Genomic DNA, 16,911 nt, shown 5'->3' on the forward strand with positions numbered 1-16,911 from the left:
GCAGCTCATTAAATAGCGTGACAAATAACTTCTGTCGCTGTCGATTCCATTGTTTGTGTCTCTAAAATGTTTGCGTGTGCTACTTTGGGATATACAGTCAGGCCCCATTGAGCACACGAATGGGCAAGTATTAGAGCTGTAAAGCAACACCTTGGATTTGCCATCTCTGCAACTCACTTAATTAAGGGATCTGTATCCAGAAAGCAGAAAATGCACATTTCTCATTACAAAAGGTGAAATTTCTGAAATCCATTAGATACACAGTAGGATAAAAATGTGCAAGGTTCCCACACACTGCTATGTCAATGCATCTTTTTCCTCTTCTATAATACCCCCTGCTATTCTGAGCAAAAATCTTCCAACGCATTTCTGCTGATGTGCCTCAAACCTCAGCGCTGACACCCCGCTAATCCCAGCCAGCCTTCCCTCAACGTTTTTACAGTGCATCCCCATATTACTGGGCTGCAACTTTTGCTAGTCAAAGAAATAAGAAGGACAAACCAGCTCCTTGGGTTTCACCCTCAGTGAACTGGGGCAAACCACGTAAGAGATATCCTGATGGCAAAAAGCCCCATGCAAATGTTCAATATGCAATATAACAATTAGCCTTAAAACGATTTCTCACAAACTGGAGACTGCAGTAAGAGCCTCATACACAAAAGGAGAAAGCAGAGGAAATTCAGGGCATGACAGTAACTCAGATCCCAGAAGTAATCTTGGTATCCCCAGTTCTGGCAGCACCCTGACAGTTTATCAGATACGACAGAGGTATGTCAGCAACTTAGAAAGGAGAGGCTGAGGATGGGCCAGTATATGGCTTTTGCAGAGCACTTTGATTCCTGCAAGCCTCAGTTTTCCCTGAGATCTTATATGGAGATAATGACACTTATCCTATGTCATCACCATTGGAGTGCCAAAGAGGGGACCACTCACATAGAAACTGCTTTGCAAACAACCTGGAAAGGAGAGATGGCAAAAAAGTACAGTTTTCAGCTGTCTCAGCACTGTTGTACCTCTGTGTTTGAGAGCTGGAACCAGGGCTGCTTCCCATACGTGAAGATCTCCCAGAGGATCACCCCGAAGCTCCAGACATCACTCTCTGTTGTGAACTTCCTGTACATGATGCTCTCTGGAGGCATCCAGCGGATAGGCAGCATGGTGTGTCCTCCAACCTGAGTGAGGGCAAAGGCACACGGAAATCTGAGTGGTGGGAGCCCTGAGGAGCGGGTCAGCCCTGACATGATGTGGACCAACTCAGGACCTGAGCTGTTCCAAAAAGCTGGGCTGGCTGCTGCCTCCCCAACCACTCATGGGTTTACCCACCAATCCCACCTGGTTAACATGACAGATAGGGAGTGAAAGGTATCAAGATAAATGATGTCTTCTCCACCCAAAATGGCCTTGTAAAGAAGTCAGATGCAAAATGTCAAGAACATACTCCAGCCCTACAGTCTGCTGAACCCAGGCACACAGGAAGAAACAAGTGTCCAGCAAAGCATTGCAGGGCCTCAGTGCTCCAAGGCACCCGCCAGAAGTACAGAGTGAGGTCTGTCCCTCTTCAGAAAGGTTCTCTAAAACCCTTCCACAGCCATCTGTGCATCACCTAATTGCATGAAAGGTTTTGTGCTCATAAAACTGTGCTACAGGCCTTTTCAGAGAGTGCTTTGAATATGTAAATGACTGAAGGACCGCACTGCAAAAAGGTGGTCTGTTGGTAAAAAAAGGCTCTAACAGGCAGGGATATGCCCAGCATTTAATGGAGGAGGGAAATCCAGCCCCTTTGGAGAGTTTGGAAATGGAAGATCCCATGGGTGTATAAAAATGGTGTATGCCAAGCCAGGGAAGGGTACTTTCCCAGGTAAGGCTCAACCCTTCTCTAAGGCACATGAATCCAGCAGGTGTACAGGAGGCTTGCAGGACACATGCAAACAGTTCTAGAGTAGATGGATTTACCTGCGGATTCACTAGAGATTCCTAAACAAGCGTCTCTGAGCAGGACAAGTTTTTCTCTGTTCTGTCCTTCTGCTAAGAAGATCCATCTGTGGGGAAACAGCTAATTGCTACAACCAGCTGGTGCTGGAAGCAGCAGGGCTGTAGGTCTCCGGCACTCATTTCTGCTGAGGGTAAAGTACCCAAGGTTTTAGTGGAGATGAGAAAAAGTGCTTTCGTGGTGCTGCTTGGAAGGCTGCTTGTCTCATTACAGACACCAAAAAAGCAAGTGCTGATAACTTTGTAGCACTGCAGCTGAATCAAACAGGCAGAAATCTCTCTGGTCCCATGAAGGGTGAGGGAAGAAGGTATCTGCTGTCTAGGATTCCAGCATATGTGTGGCTATTCAAAGTAATGAGACTGTTGTGCTCACTCAGATGAAAACATTTCTTGTACAAACAAGAGCTCTCCTGTGAGCTGCCAGTTTTTCCACAGGTTTCGTTGACTGATTAAAGCAGAACTAGTGGGGGGAAGGGTCAGTACAGAGACACTGCAGCGTTTGGAAGCAAGAGGAAGGTGTGTTGGAATAGGGTGTGAAAGTGGTAGGATGCTCAGCTGGCTTTCTGTACAGAGGGGCTCAGACTTCTCCGGGGTTTGACAGAATTTAGACTCAGTTTTGCAATGTTGTAGTCAGAGGACTGCAGACCAACCTTCTTCCTTACTCTGAAATAGACCCTCCTCAAAAAAGAGAAGGAGTTTGAAAAGTCTCAGGAAGATCTTTCTTCCTAAGTGCAGATGCCTGAAGACAAAAAGCTCATTGCAGCTCTACACCTCCTATTTAGAGATGGCTGGGCTGGTGTGTTCTCAGCTTGCTGCTCTGAACTCCCAGGAATGTTCTGAAGTAATGGAAATGGAAATATGCTTTTCTTTGTTTGTTCCTTTGAAACCCTGGCTGCAATTTCAGCTCTTTCCTGCATTCCCAGCTTTTACAAGTTGCTTTCCCTTCTTGTGAAGGGCTCTGAGGAAACATTATCAGCAGAACAGGACATACATCAAACTTGATTGTGGCAAAAACTGTTTTGCGCTAATGCTTATTTTATTCTTCTTTAAGTAGCGCTAAGTCCTCAGTTTTCCAGCAATCTCAAGATGATTTACGTATTGCAAACCATTTGCAATATCCTGAACCTTGCAGGATCATTTGTGATTACAGGTAGCACAAAGTAGTAAGCACAGTTAGCTTTTGAACAGGTTCAGAATGTATGAAACAGGTCCTCAGCTTACACAGTGTTGCAGCAGTACTGCTCAAATGGGAGGGCCCTGATTTACACCACCATCTGGCCCTGAAAGCATTGCAGAGAAGCCAGTAGTCCCATCTCAGTTCTAGTAAGCCAAAATAAAGTTAAGGTCTTCGGTCTGTTCTAGACACATCCTGGTGAAGAACTGCCAACAAAGTGACATAGACAGTCAACAATATTTCCAAGGATGTGACGACACAACCTTGGCATAGCTCATACAGTGGAGTCTAGGGACTGCCAAAGCTTTCCTCCCAGCCATGTGTGTCATGTGAGAAAGCTTTTACTAAAAATTAATCTGGTAATAATTAATAATTAAATTAATTTTGGGAAAAAAAACCTAAACAAGCGAGCAACGCCCAGAAATGTGTGGATCCCAAAACATGGCCCAACTATGCTCAGTGATAAGATGTTCCTTGCAGAGGTATCCCTTGCATCTCAAAGAGGGAACCACATTTTTGAGAGCAAATGTTAAGCCTTGCATTTACTAGCTATAAGCAGAACAGGCATCAATTAAACTCTACTATAAAACCACTCCAATGTCTAGCCTAGCACATAAGGCTGACTATTACATTTTAAAAAATCACCTTTGCCTATCCTTTACTGCTTCCCTTGCAAACTGATTAGGATTAAAATTCCCATTTCACAGATGAGAAAGCAGATGCAGAAAGGCAGGGAAAGGCCCTGCTCTGAATCTGTGTAGCCAGTGAATGCCAAGTCAAGTCTTCCTGGTCTGCAGTCAGCCATACCCTGTTATTTGCTGATGTAGCAAAATGATTTAGAGTTGAGCATAGAGGGATTGTGCTATTGATGCCACAGGAAGCCGAGTGTGTCCAAGGTGACAGAAATCCTTTGCATAACATGTAGTGGCTGTGAGCTGTGTTTTGCCACTGTAGACTTGCACGTGATTCCCACAGCTACATAACTGTTTTACAGGACCAGCCATTGCCAGAAGCATAAAAGCAAAATGATGCTATTAAATCAGGCTAAAAAAAAAGGATGCTCTTTTTTTATTTTGCAAAGCCAGTTTATAAGGCATGTCCTTGGCTTTGGAAAGAATAATTACCATGTCTTCAGGGAGAAGGTGAAAGTTTGTTTTAGTCAAACCTCTGCTTTCTCAGAGATGGGCCTGGCAGGTTTCAGAAATTAGTGACCATGCAGGACTGGTGTTTGTTAGGGGCATGCTACTTCTGAGACTTCTCTAAAACAGCTATGTCATCTTCCCACCCCATCTTCTCTTTTTCTCTGGAATCCAGGGATGGAGGAGCCCACCCATCACATCGGCTCATCTTCTAAAGACCCTTAAGGGTAAAATGTTCTGAAACAGTGGCATTGCAACATCATCCCTGGAGACATTCCACAGCCTGGAAGAGGGTTTTGCTTGAAAGCAAATAAGACAAGTAAATCCTCTTCTGTTCCTCTCTTAAAATCCTATGATGCTGCCAAGCTGCCCTTTCTCCCTGTTATCTCAATGCTTCATAGACCTGCAGACTGGCCTCTTTATCCCATTGCCATGGTTGTCTAGCTTTGCTTGACATTTTTAGCTCTCTAACTTTCTCTCCCTAGATCAACTTCCCATGCCCACATTGACATGCTATTCCCACTGCTTTGCTCTTTCTGTTCACAGTGCTATCCTGGTAATAAATAGAGCAATCAGTGCACATCCTCTGAGCAGTCAAAGTTTTCTTCTTCTCTCTCCATTTCAAGATCACGTTATCACCTACTCGTTTCCACCCCTTTCTGATGGATGCTCCCAAGTGCATGACCTGGGCTACAGCCACATGTTTCTGATACTCCAGGGCATCTGGCCTCTGCTCTGAAGCCTCATTACATACCCAAGCCCATAGTCTTGCAAGACAGCCAGTCACTCCCTCTGAGCAGCTTATTGCTGTATTAGATATGAACCTCAGGGAGCTGGGGGAGGTTCATGAAAGGCCAGTGTTAATGGCCATTAGGGAGAAAGATAATTACTTAATGCTAGTACAGCACTTTGAGGATGTAAAGCTATATAAGTGCTATGTACAAGTAGTATTATAAGGCTTGAGGTTTGTCTGCTACCAAGGAAAGCTGGTGTCTGGGGGGAAAATTCTCCTTGTCCCAGCTTTCTGAATGACATTCAGCTGATTAGGAAAGGAAAAGATGACATGTTATCCCCAGTGAGTTTGACAGCACAGCAGCAGGTAGTAGAACAGCAGTGTTCAGAAAAGACTGTGCAATATATCCACAGTTTAAGCCACTAACAGAGATACAGAGGAAATCAAAACCAGAGTAGGGTGAAAAAACCTCATGAGAACTTAGGACTGGTGGAAGTTGCATATTAAAGGCAACTTTTGGTGGGAAGACATGTTTTCCTCCTCCCAGCCCTTATACTGGGGGCAGGGCTGTAGCCCAAAATAGCATTTAGAGGGGAACTACTAAGCCATTCACTCCATGCCTACAGCTGAAAGTTCCTTCACTGATCTCAGCTAAAACCAGGATTTGGTCTCTGGCATACTCTCAGGCTGTGTTTTATTTTCCTTTCTGTGCAGTTTTTTTCCCCAATGTTGAGATAAAATTTAAAAAAAAAATAAATCAGTGCTTTTTTTTCCTTAGTCATTCGACGTTTCCTTTCCGAAGTCATTTGACACCTTTCTTCCTGTTCCTGGCATACTTGACGGAGGCTCTGCTCCTACTCCTGCCTAGGAAAGGCCACAACAACCACTGTAGGTGGATTTGTACGGCAAAACATTATTTGAACTTCCCGTTTATGTGCAGGAAGTGGAGACATTTGAGTTTGTACAGAATCACGCAGCAGTAGTGGAGACCTTGGCACCATTCCTCTCCAGGAAAATCCACTCAACATCCAATCCACTCAACCTAGTGATAAGACACACGTTCTCTGATTGCCATCTCCATTCCTGCTGCTGTAGGTAGGGATGACCTGGGATTTTCTTTAATTGCAGACCTGGCTGCCATCCCAGGCTGGGCTGCACTAGAACATATGTCCTTTAGACCTCAGCACTAGGAGCTGGGTGATCCCTGGAATATACTCAGCTCTGAGGCTTCCCCCAGCAGCCAGATGTATGTTCCCATCAGGACACACTGATTCCTGCTGTGGGCAGGATGTGCAGTAATTCAGCACTTCTGGACAGCCTTGTATGAATAAGAGCCACAGGTGGCTGGGTCACCCGAGAGGACGCAAGGGCAAAAAAAAAAAAGCAATGAAAGCAGAAGCAGGAAAAGCTCCTCTGTTTGTCTAAGTTGAGCTCCTAGAGAAGAACAAACAACCAACAAAACTGCTGTAGATCGTGCTTTTGTGAGTCAATGCTTGTCAGTTCAGGCTGGGGCACAAGAAGGTGGTTCTCAGGGGCGATGTAAAGGGCAGCACATGCTCATGGCTGAGGATCCAGGAGGAAACACTCCTTCCCTGCCTTCAGCCTGGATCCAGCAGCACTGAGAAACGTTTCCCTATCAGATGTGCCAGTATTTTGTATCTGTGAGTCCTGACAGATTCCTGCACACCTTTTGCAAAGCAGAGGGATCAACTCTGACATGCCAGACAGAGCTGAGCTTTGCTGACTCTTAGCTGTCCAGCACTTCCTAGTTTTAACTGTCACCTTACTAGGCTCTCAAGTATCCAAGTAGTTTAGATCAGAGGTAGCTGAATTTAACTGCAAGTTGTGACTGGATATGATTCCCAAGTGCTTTATCTGTAATTTCCTTTCAGCTTATCCAGAAAGAACGGTGCTTGCTATATCTGAGACTGAACCATTGCCAGAATTACTCTGGCCTTCAAAAATCCCCAAGGTGCTCTCCTGTCTGAAAGGCATCATGCTTTATGGCCATACCAGCCCCAGGGTGAGCCTCTTCTGAGTGATTCAAAAGCCATCATAGCCCTGTCCTTGCCTTCACCTCTCGTGCCTTTGCGGTCGCTGCTGTCATAGCCAGTGCTGAATGTGAGTTTAAACACGGTCAGCAAACAAAAAAAAGCTTCCATCAAACTTTTCAACTTATCTGAAAATAAGCTGTGTCCTCACCATGCCCCACTCTCTGGGAATGGCAGATATGATCTTCTCCCAATTCTCACTGGCTACACCAACCATCTCCTCCATTGCAGTGGCAGTGCCACAGCATAAGGCTGGCTGCATCCCTGCATGCCAGTGACTGAAGACATCTCACAGCAATTTTCAATGGATTTTGGAGACTTACAGAATGAATGAAGCAACCTGGAGCTGTTTCTCCCTACTCGCATGGAGCTGCGCCAGGTGTCTCAGCCTTGCCCAAAGAAGGGGAGATGCTGTTTTCCTGCTGGCAGAAGGGAGTGGGTTTGATTTGCCCAGAGAGAGAATGGGGAAAGGAACTAACCATTCCTGCCATGAGGTGATGTAAGGAGCTATGTGGACTTGCTCAGGAAGAAGAAAGACTGACCAGGAAGCATTAATGTGGAACTGAGAAAGGGGTGAGAGCTTCCTGCTGTCAGTAGGACTGTTTGGCAAGGGACTGTTTGTTCCCCCTAGATGCACATACTGTGTTTAAACATGATTCTAAAAATAAAGCCTGCCATTGACATTGTTTTTCCTTACTTCATTTAACAATCTAGTTGCTTTATTACCTGTAATTCTGAATCACGTTGAATCAAGCAGTGTAATTTGCAAGCAGGGACAGTGGCCTTCCCCCCCTCATCTCTGCTCCACTGAGCCTGTTTTAATCCCACGGTTTTCAGCATTCCTAATGAGCCATTAACAAGCTGACAATTACTTATGCAAATGAGGGGGCAGACACGGAGGGGTGGCTGTAGCTAGAGGTAAATTCTGCTGTCTCAAAACGGTCTGAGATAAATCACTATTGCTCTAAGAGTTGCCTGTGCCCAAGAGTCTTCTCAGTTATATTATCTACTGCCTAAAAATGCCAGAGGTAATGCAGAGGATGGTTAAGAAAAGGGAAACAGAGGAGTAATCACACCTACATTTTTAATTATATTTGCCAATAATCTGTTTGGTGTACACCTTACCACAACTCACCCTTCGCCTTTTCTTCCCAGAACTCAAAGCAGCTGCACCCACTGCTTGGGAACAGCTGCACAACCAGCCTGCAGGGGAATGGCCAGTTTCATGTGTTCATCTAAGTAAAAACTCCAGAAGCCATGATCTTCAACACCAGGACATAAACTATGAAAAACCTCACCCATGCCTCATTCAGCTGGGGGGATGTGGGAGCAGAGCAGCTGTAGTTTGCAAAGCATCTTGCAAAGAGGTCAGCAAGGCCACCACCAGCTCCTAGTAGGTCCTAAGCCCTTGTCTTAAAGGTTGCTGCTAGAGCCTTCCTAGCTGAAGAAAAGGTGACCAGCCCCCCGATCCCCTGGATCCACTGAAAGATTCTTGTGGCCCAGAACAACAAGACCCCACAGGAGGATATCAGACAGAGGAGGAAAGTTGTAGCACTGGGGAAGGATCCTCTGGTGGGTTTGCCCAGTTGGCACTGGGGAGGTGTGCAGGGGGTGCATGCAGATGATGACCTTTGCGGTCTCCTGCATCACAGCCACAACATGGGCACACATCTGGGCTGAGCAAAAGCTGCCTTTCTCCTGGTCACTGCCAAGATAACGGCAGAGGCTGGGAATGCCATTAAATTTATTCAAACTACAGCCTTCAGACAGTTTGTCAGGTACCTTATAAATTTACCAATTTGTCTCCACCAGGCTGGAAACTCTTGCACCACAGCACACTTTTTTAGGACAGGCCTGCTCAGAGAGGTGCAATATCCATGAGACAGCACAGCTCTTGGCTGGTTCCAGATTCAAAGGCAGTCTGAAGTGTGCAAAGACTGCTTGTGCCAACAGAAACTGTCCATGACTGATCTGCATTATCATTTTGCTGGTATTACTACAAGAAATGCTTAATAGCTCAAAAGCTAATCAGATAGAAGCTAAGTTAAACCATCATGTGCAAGAAACGTGTCCATTAGCATCCTGTTCTTTTGGAGATGCAGGGAATGAAAATCAACTCAGTTTCTGGCTTTGGAAAATAAGGAAAAGATTTGCCCAACAAATCTTAACCTAGTGATATAAAGGCAAAGTCTCGAAATGGCCTGAGAAATGCAGCTTAGGAAATAGAAGCAATAACTTGCATGTGTGATGACTCCATGCTAAAATGCTTTCAGATGGGTATCTCATAATCTCCCTTTCCATCACGTCTCTCTCTCTGTCCTGCCAGTGACTCCCCTCTGGGTAACCAACAACGCTCCATCTTCAACTGCAGCCAGAGCCATTCCTGACTGAGGACTACACAAGATTTAGATAAGGCTCCATTACTTAACTGCTGGATATTGGATAATCAGTTCAACTCCCTTGGCATTAATCATAATAATATTCAAAATTCATTAGGCTAGATTGTTTGGAAATCTATTTCTTGTTAATGTCAAATTCACTGAGCATCGCCCTGGCAGCATACAGACAGAAAACTAATACAAGGCAGGGTATGGATCTCCCTATGGAACAGTTCTTTTCTTTATGTGTAGCTGGACAGTGATGTGGCAGCTCCTGCCTGGTTTGTCATATGTGAATCTTGTTAAGAGCAGTGGAACACCCTGAGCACACCATGCTGCCTGTTTGTTGATCAAGGGAAGCTACAGAAATATATAGCTGGATATATAATATATAGTTAATCATATTTACAACATTTACTGTGGAGTTTTTAAGGGGGAATATCATATGTTCTGATTTACACCCACAAATCTTAATAGCTTTTGTATCTAAAACCTGGATAAGCAACCCAGAGAATTCTATGTGCAATCACAGTATGGAGGTACAAAAATTGACAATATAATAAAAATTAAAATCTGTTCTTTGCTTTCCTGAAAACTTACAGCACTTTAGATTAAAGGATGGGGCCTTAGCGTTTTACCAAGATGAAAATCTTTCAGGAATAAAATAACTGGATCATTCCTTCTAGCCAGTTTCACATAGACCAGTTGAGGATTCTTCCAAACAGTGCACTTCCTAATGGTCTGTTTGGCCTGTTTAAGCATTTTGGGTGTTGATGCTTTCCTTCAGAGTTTTCACCCTCTAGTTGAACAGTGGTTTCTGAGCAGGGAAACATCACTGAAATACAGACCAACATCAGAAGACACATGGGCTTTCTCTCCTAATGAAGGCAGTGCAGGCACAGATGGCATCTCAGAGAAACACACTGCAAGCCATGTTAAAATAAAGAGCTCATCATTGGAGGCTGCAGTGTCACACCTACTAATGATGTGATTAAACTCATCGGTGTCGGTGGGAAAGCTGTGCCAGCTCTGGCACTGCTGAATGCAGAGCTGCATTTCATGGCAGAGGCAAATCCCAGTCTGCACAACCCCCACCCCCATGAGTCAGACCACTGTAGAGACACATTGGAGATAACGATGTTCAAGGCTGAACTTCCTCAGACCTAAACTCGGGGAGGTTGCCATTGATATGTTCTTCACACGACTGACTCAAGCATCCCTGTCCAAAGCTGGTATAGCAAGGAGAGGAGAGGCTGCAGATGGTGACAGCAGCCCAAGAAGGCCAGGCACAGGAGAAGACAGTGACAGCACCCATCTGATCACTGCTGTCATGGGGGAGCAGCAGCAGCACTGGGAACGGGAAGAACTAAAACCAGCAATAGCCAAAATGGTGGCACGTGCAGATGGTGAAGGTGGGTTTTGGCTGCAGGATTCTGCTGGAAAACAAGCTAAATTTGAATTTTTGAAGGAATCAAGCTCTGCATCCTCTTCTTCTCTATTTTTCCAGCTGAGACTTTCTGTGCATTGAAGTTCCCTCCATTCTTTATCAAGTTTCCCGGATGCCCTTGAGTAGGACAGAGCTGCTGCAGTTCCATGCATTTTAACCACTGTGTTAAAATTCTTCCTCCCTACTTTATTTAGCCAGAAGCATAAATAAATAAGCAAACCCACAAACACAGGAACCTGGTTCCCAGATGCCATTAGAGCCCTCAAGCACTAAGTGGCCATCACAGATATCACTAGTTGCCTTCTGCTCCCCTTCCTGCAGCCATCCAGACACTCTATCCCAGTGAGCCCCGCTGGGACCACTGCACAAATCCAGCACCCACTAGGAGCCATCTGACTAGTTTTGCCCTAATACAGGACTGCTTCTACATGGTCAGCTCTCCAAACCAGGCAAGTTTTCCTAGAGGAGTCTCTAGCCACCAGCTCTCCATTAGGGTTAGCCACAAGCGGAAGGACGGAAGGAGAAAGTGAGTCTAAAAACCCGCTAATGTTCTGCAGTGTCGGATAGAATGAATGACCCCTGCAGACACATGCTGAGCAGACAGGACAGTCCTCAATTATGTCATTGCTGGAGCATTTATTTCAAGGATAAACGTGACTACAAATGCTGGGCTTAAAGGCTTGGCTGCTTTTGCTGCCTTTGGATAAGCCACTCTAGTCCAGGAGCGTTAGGTATGTGTGTGCAGCATGCACCGGCAATGACACGCATGTCTGCCTATGGAAACACTTTACAGGCCAAAGAGTGGAGCTGAAAAAAAAAACCCTATTAAATATCATTCTTCCCTCTTTCCTTTGTGAGAACAGGCCCTAAAGGATTTGCTAAGGTATTGATGGGTGCCAATCCATATATCCCAGTGAACAACCCACAGCCTCCCTCAGGAAATCACAAGCAAATCTTGCCTACACGATGGAAATTTCTTGCTTGCCACACTGATTTTCCCCACTCTCATCCTCACTGCATTATCCCTGTGCTAACTTTCATATACTTCTCTCAACATTTTCTAACCTTCAAGCTCACTACTTTGTAAATATTTGCAATCAGGTAGCACATCTCCCCACTCTGGTCATTCTTTAGACAAAGTTTTTACATACAGTTCTTAATGTCCTCAGTAATCAATGGCTTTACACTGTCTTTGTTTCTGCCACACCTCTACAGAGGTTGTGGGGCTGAGTCGGGTACATGTGACTGTGTCAAAAAAGAGTATTTAAAATAATGATTGCTGTAGAGGCACACGCTTCACTCTTTGGCTTGGGTCCTTTACCTGGAGGGCTTCAGAACATCATTTGTTTCACTGGCACACTGAAAACCACATTTTCTAGGGAGCTGCCACCCCACAAGAGACCAACCAACCTCTGTTTGGTTCGAAGAGGACATGGTTTATAAAGACAAAATGCAACGTGGCCTGGGGCAGGCACAATCTCACTTTACAGTGCTACTTGCTGTATATTGATCAGAACGGGCTCGGTGCTTTATTAGCCACACGAGAGGTGCAATGAGCTGCCACTGGAATTTGTGCTTGATAATCAAAGGCATTTGTCATTCTTCCAAACGCTCTGTGAGTAGGTGTTTGATTTGGATGCATGTGAGAAATGGAGGAAAGCAATCTGGAGCAAGAGGCAGCAGGCATGGGGAGGGTGTCCTGTTGCCCACCCATTGTCCTGACCCACAGGGCATCCCCTCTGCATCATCCTCCATGGCTCCCTGGATACCATCCCACAGGGTAAGGTCTGTGGCTCAGCAGAGCCCTCCACCATTGACAAAGCTGATCCTGCTGAAACTCGAAGAGCAGCAGCAGCTGCTGCTGCTGCTGTTCAACCACTTGGCACAGAGAGCTCCCTCACAGCCCTCTTTTCTGTTTTGGCTTTCCCGCATTTCCTAGACAAACTGCTCTGATTTTTTTCCCCTCCCTCTCTCTGACAGGTACAGGTGGCCTTGCTGCCCTCTAATTGCACCTCCCCCAGCTGGAATTTTAAACTATTTAACAGCTTTAAATGCACCTAATGAGGCTTCAGCCTGCACTTTGCTGCCATCCCTCTGCTTCTCTGAAGCAGGGAAGAAGAGTGGTTTGGAAACCTATCGCGGACTTCCCTGCTTGGAGGTCTAATTACACGGTAACTGGTGACCTCGTAAGCACAGGGTAATCTGCTGTGTAATACAGGGGTAAATGATCCCAGTACTCCTGTCTTTTCCACTGAAGCCTTCCGCAGAGATGGATATACAGCCGGTTAAATGGTCATTAATCCTTGAACCATTTGACACTTGCCAAGGGCGGTGAGAAATAACCAGCGCTGCCACTGGGGCAGTGGCTATGGGCCACTTTCTTAGAGCTGGATGCAGCTGTCTCTGCCTGTCCTGTGTTAGGAATCAGTTATGTGGAGGGACACATCCAGAGCCATCCGCAGGAGGGTCGCACCAGAGGCACGTGTGTACCCGAGGGGAACAGGCCCCTGTGCTGTCTGTGCAAGCAGGATAGGACCAGAGGTTCCGAGCAGCTCTTCCATGACTGGGATGAGCCGTCTGGAGCGCTTCCTTACTCTCACTGCAAGGGACATGCGCATGGGAGCAGCACCAATGAACATTTTCCTCTGAAACCATCCCAACCAGCTAGGCACAGCCCCAGGCATTCACCCTGCAAAACTCCAGGAAAATCAGCCAAGAGATCCATTTTCTCCCTCCCCACTATGAGATGCATTTCATTCCCTCCCACATTAACAGCCTGTTGCCCTAGGGCTGGGGGCTGCCTGTCTGACCCCTGGTACCTTTGTGGCAATGGAATATATTTGCATACATTTTAGACACACTGACATCATTCCCTCTGAAGACCTTCAGTTTTTTATAGTAAGCACAGTAATGATTTTCAGATTATAGGCTAATAAAATATTTTAATTTGTTAGGCACATTAAGGTGGGCACTGTATCATTCTCATGACATTTAAATAGTGCTTTAAAACACAAAAAAAAAGGAGAGGGGGGTGGGTTTGCATGCGTTTCTTTCCTAAACAGGAGCACTGAAATAGAAAGTCAAAATCCCACACGCGGGTACCAAGATCAGCTCTGACACCTCCCCTCTGTGCCTGTTTCACTTGAACACCTGCCAAGTTAAATAAGCAAACATGGGATTGCAGTGTCCTAGTTCCAAACCTGGGTTTGGCAAATGAGGCCTCCTCCTTAGTCACTCTGGCCATGCTGTGCAGCAGTAGCCCCGACTCCATGTGCCATTGGGTCACAGCTAGGCTGGGTCACATCTGATGGGTAACACTGAGGTTTTGTGCCTCAGCCTACATTCACCAGTTTCTCCCCTCTGCCCATTTACTGTGCACTCTGATTAACTAACTGGACAAGTCATGGCTCTAGAGCATCCCATCATTTCCATGACATGCATTGTACACTGTGTGCCACAGGGCAGACTGCTGCACCAGCAATTGCATGGTTTGGACTGAATCAGACTGCACTGGATAAACCCAGGGGCATTTTGGAGGGGGGAAGTTGCCCTTGCAGCTCCATGGGTTTGTATGGCTGATAGCACTGGAATTTCTTTCCTAATCTGTAAAATGGGGCAGTGCAACTCTACCCTTGGAAGTGTTCAAGACCAGGCTGGATGAGGCTTTGAGCAACCTGGTCTAGTGGAAGGTGTCCCTGCCCACAGCAGGAGGGTTGGACTGGACAGTCTTTAATGTCCCTTCCAAGACAAACCATTCTACGGTCCTATGAACTCACTGACTTCTCAAGAATGTTGTGCAGGTAATGGCTTGTACAGTGAAAATATAAATGGCATGGAAAGACCTGCCAGCAAAAGAAGAAATAGTCAAATGTTTAGCTTAGTTATAAACATTTAGTTAGTTATACCTGGCAAAAGAAAATAGAGGGTTACACAATGATTATGATGGCAAAGAACAGCAAAGAAGTTCCCTTGTTCTGTGAGTATTTTTGCCTTGTACCTCACCTGGACCAGACAAGCTTAACAGCAGGCTATTATGTGAAGTCTGTACTACAAGGCTGAGGCAAGTGTGAGCTCAGGCCTCCTCATTATCATTACCTGACCTTGCACATTCTCTTTTGCAACCTCAACATTTTTTTTTTGTGGATAGAATTTCTGGGTGGTTATTTTAAGAAAACTGTGTTAAATTTCTTGCTTCTGTGCCAGGTACCTGCTGTTTAACAAACGGGCCATGACTAAGCACAGACTGAAAATCAGAAGCATCTCCAATTTAAAGCAATGAGATTCTGGGACTGTCTTCCCTTAGGAGCACATTTAATAGTGATGCTTGATTATGAAAAGAATAAATCTGATGTGATTGATGAAACAGGGGATTAGATTTGATGATCCAGGGAATCCCTTCCAGATCTCTTTACTCCTAATGAAATTATTTTTTAAGGGATTTTTTAAGGTTGTGGGGAGGATGCAGTGCTCTACTGATGGCAAACAGTGTTGAGGTGTGTAGATACCTACTGATGGTTAGTGGGTCTCCATCCCCAGATTTAACCACTTCCCATCAACAAGAAGGTGGAGCAGCTCTCCTTCCTGGTTCTACCCATCTTGAACATACCAAGAAGAGGTGGGTGCATGGATCCTGCCTGCTTCACTCTTTGAATTTTACAGCTACTAAGTGCTTCCAAAATTCACTCTGTGCAACTTCACCACAAATGTCTCAGCTCTCAGATTCCCTACATATTCCTAAGGTACTTACCTGTTTCCCAACACCATAATGACTGCATCCCTTGCAATCTTTTTTTCATGTGAATCTCCTTGGTGAGGATGAGCAGGGATCACCTTTTAACAACAGGAAACTGAGGCACAGGAGAACTAACTGAATTTCCCATGGTAGCAGAGGACATCAGTAGCATGGAAGGGACCTGCAGCCCAGTCCAAGGCTGGGATTTCACTACTTGACTCTTCTTCATGCACCTAACTGGGCTCTCCCTTTCACAGCAGGAATAACAGAACACAAAGTGGTTTTCAGATCAGGCACTCACTGATTTGGGATTTCCATCCTCTGCCAAGCCATAGGGGCTGAGCTTGGGGTTTCTGAGGGCACAATGCAAGGTTGTTTCAGAAGGGATGACCAGGCAAAGTGATTATGTTCTTTTTTCCCCCCTGAGTAGTTTTAATTCTTTAATTCCTACTTACTAATAAGATAAAATGCTGTGATTTCTGCAGGATCAAATGGTGCAGGATAAGCTAAGGGATTTTATTAATTAACATGCTTTTAGAGCTGGGAAAAAAAATAATAATAAAAAGGCAACAGGGTGGTAGATAATAGCTATCAACACGGCCCCAGCATTACCTGCCATGATACTGTAGCCAAGAGGAGTCTGTCATATTAGTGCTGGGCACGGCACTTTGATAGCAAATAAAAGTAATAAATCAGAGAGTAAGGCTTTCTCTCTCCAAAATATGGCTATTCACAAACATGTGCTACATTTCTCTAAGGCCTGATCCTTCCAGTAACACCATGTATAGCACTTCTATGCTCCTCTGGCTTCCCCAGGGATTGCTTGGAGCAGTGAGTGCTAAGCCCAGTGGCAAGTGGTTGCAAGATCAGATTCATAGTGTGCCAAGAATTCTGGATGAAAAGAGCTATAAAGAAGTCACATATTATTATGTCACATTGCAAAGGTCAACCCTAGTATTTGTTCTGTCATAAGGACATGATTCAAAGGCAAAAAAATAGTGTCAGGGCACAGGGGAAAATAATTTTTTAAAAACTGCCTTCAGGGCCAAGGATACAAAATTACATCAGTGCTTAGAACTAAATTCCCATCCACACCCCACAATTCAATTTTGGCTCAGAAAGGCATAAACGTAACAAAATCACCTTTCAGTGGCAAATCTCATCTGCTGACATATCCCCTGCAAAATCAGCAATATCTAAACTCACACTCCCACGTGGTTCTGGCAACAGTCAAGGAAGTGCCAGAGACCTGCTCTTTCGATTTGCAA

General features: G+C 45.3%; 1 protein-coding gene across 2 annotated transcripts in view; it reads right to left on the bottom strand.

Annotated features, from left to right (window-relative positions):
- NTRK3 (neurotrophic receptor tyrosine kinase 3) overlaps nt 1–16,911 on the bottom strand; it is a 219,312-nt gene that overhangs the window by 12,297 nt on the left and 190,104 nt on the right. For both annotated transcript variants that reach the window (XM_017805164.1, XM_017805163.1), the window contains one exon: nt 1,014–1,172. In XM_017805164.1, the coding sequence (XP_017660653.1) occupies nt 1,014–1,172 (159 nt within the window). The remainder of the gene's footprint in view (nt 1–1,013; nt 1,173–16,911) is intronic.

Source organism: Lepidothrix coronata, unplaced genomic scaffold (genome assembly GCF_001604755.1).
Source record: "Lepidothrix coronata isolate B3197 unplaced genomic scaffold, Lepidothrix_coronata-1.0 Scaffold11, whole genome shotgun sequence".
NCBI lineage: Eukaryota > Metazoa > Chordata > Aves > Passeriformes > Pipridae > Lepidothrix > Lepidothrix coronata.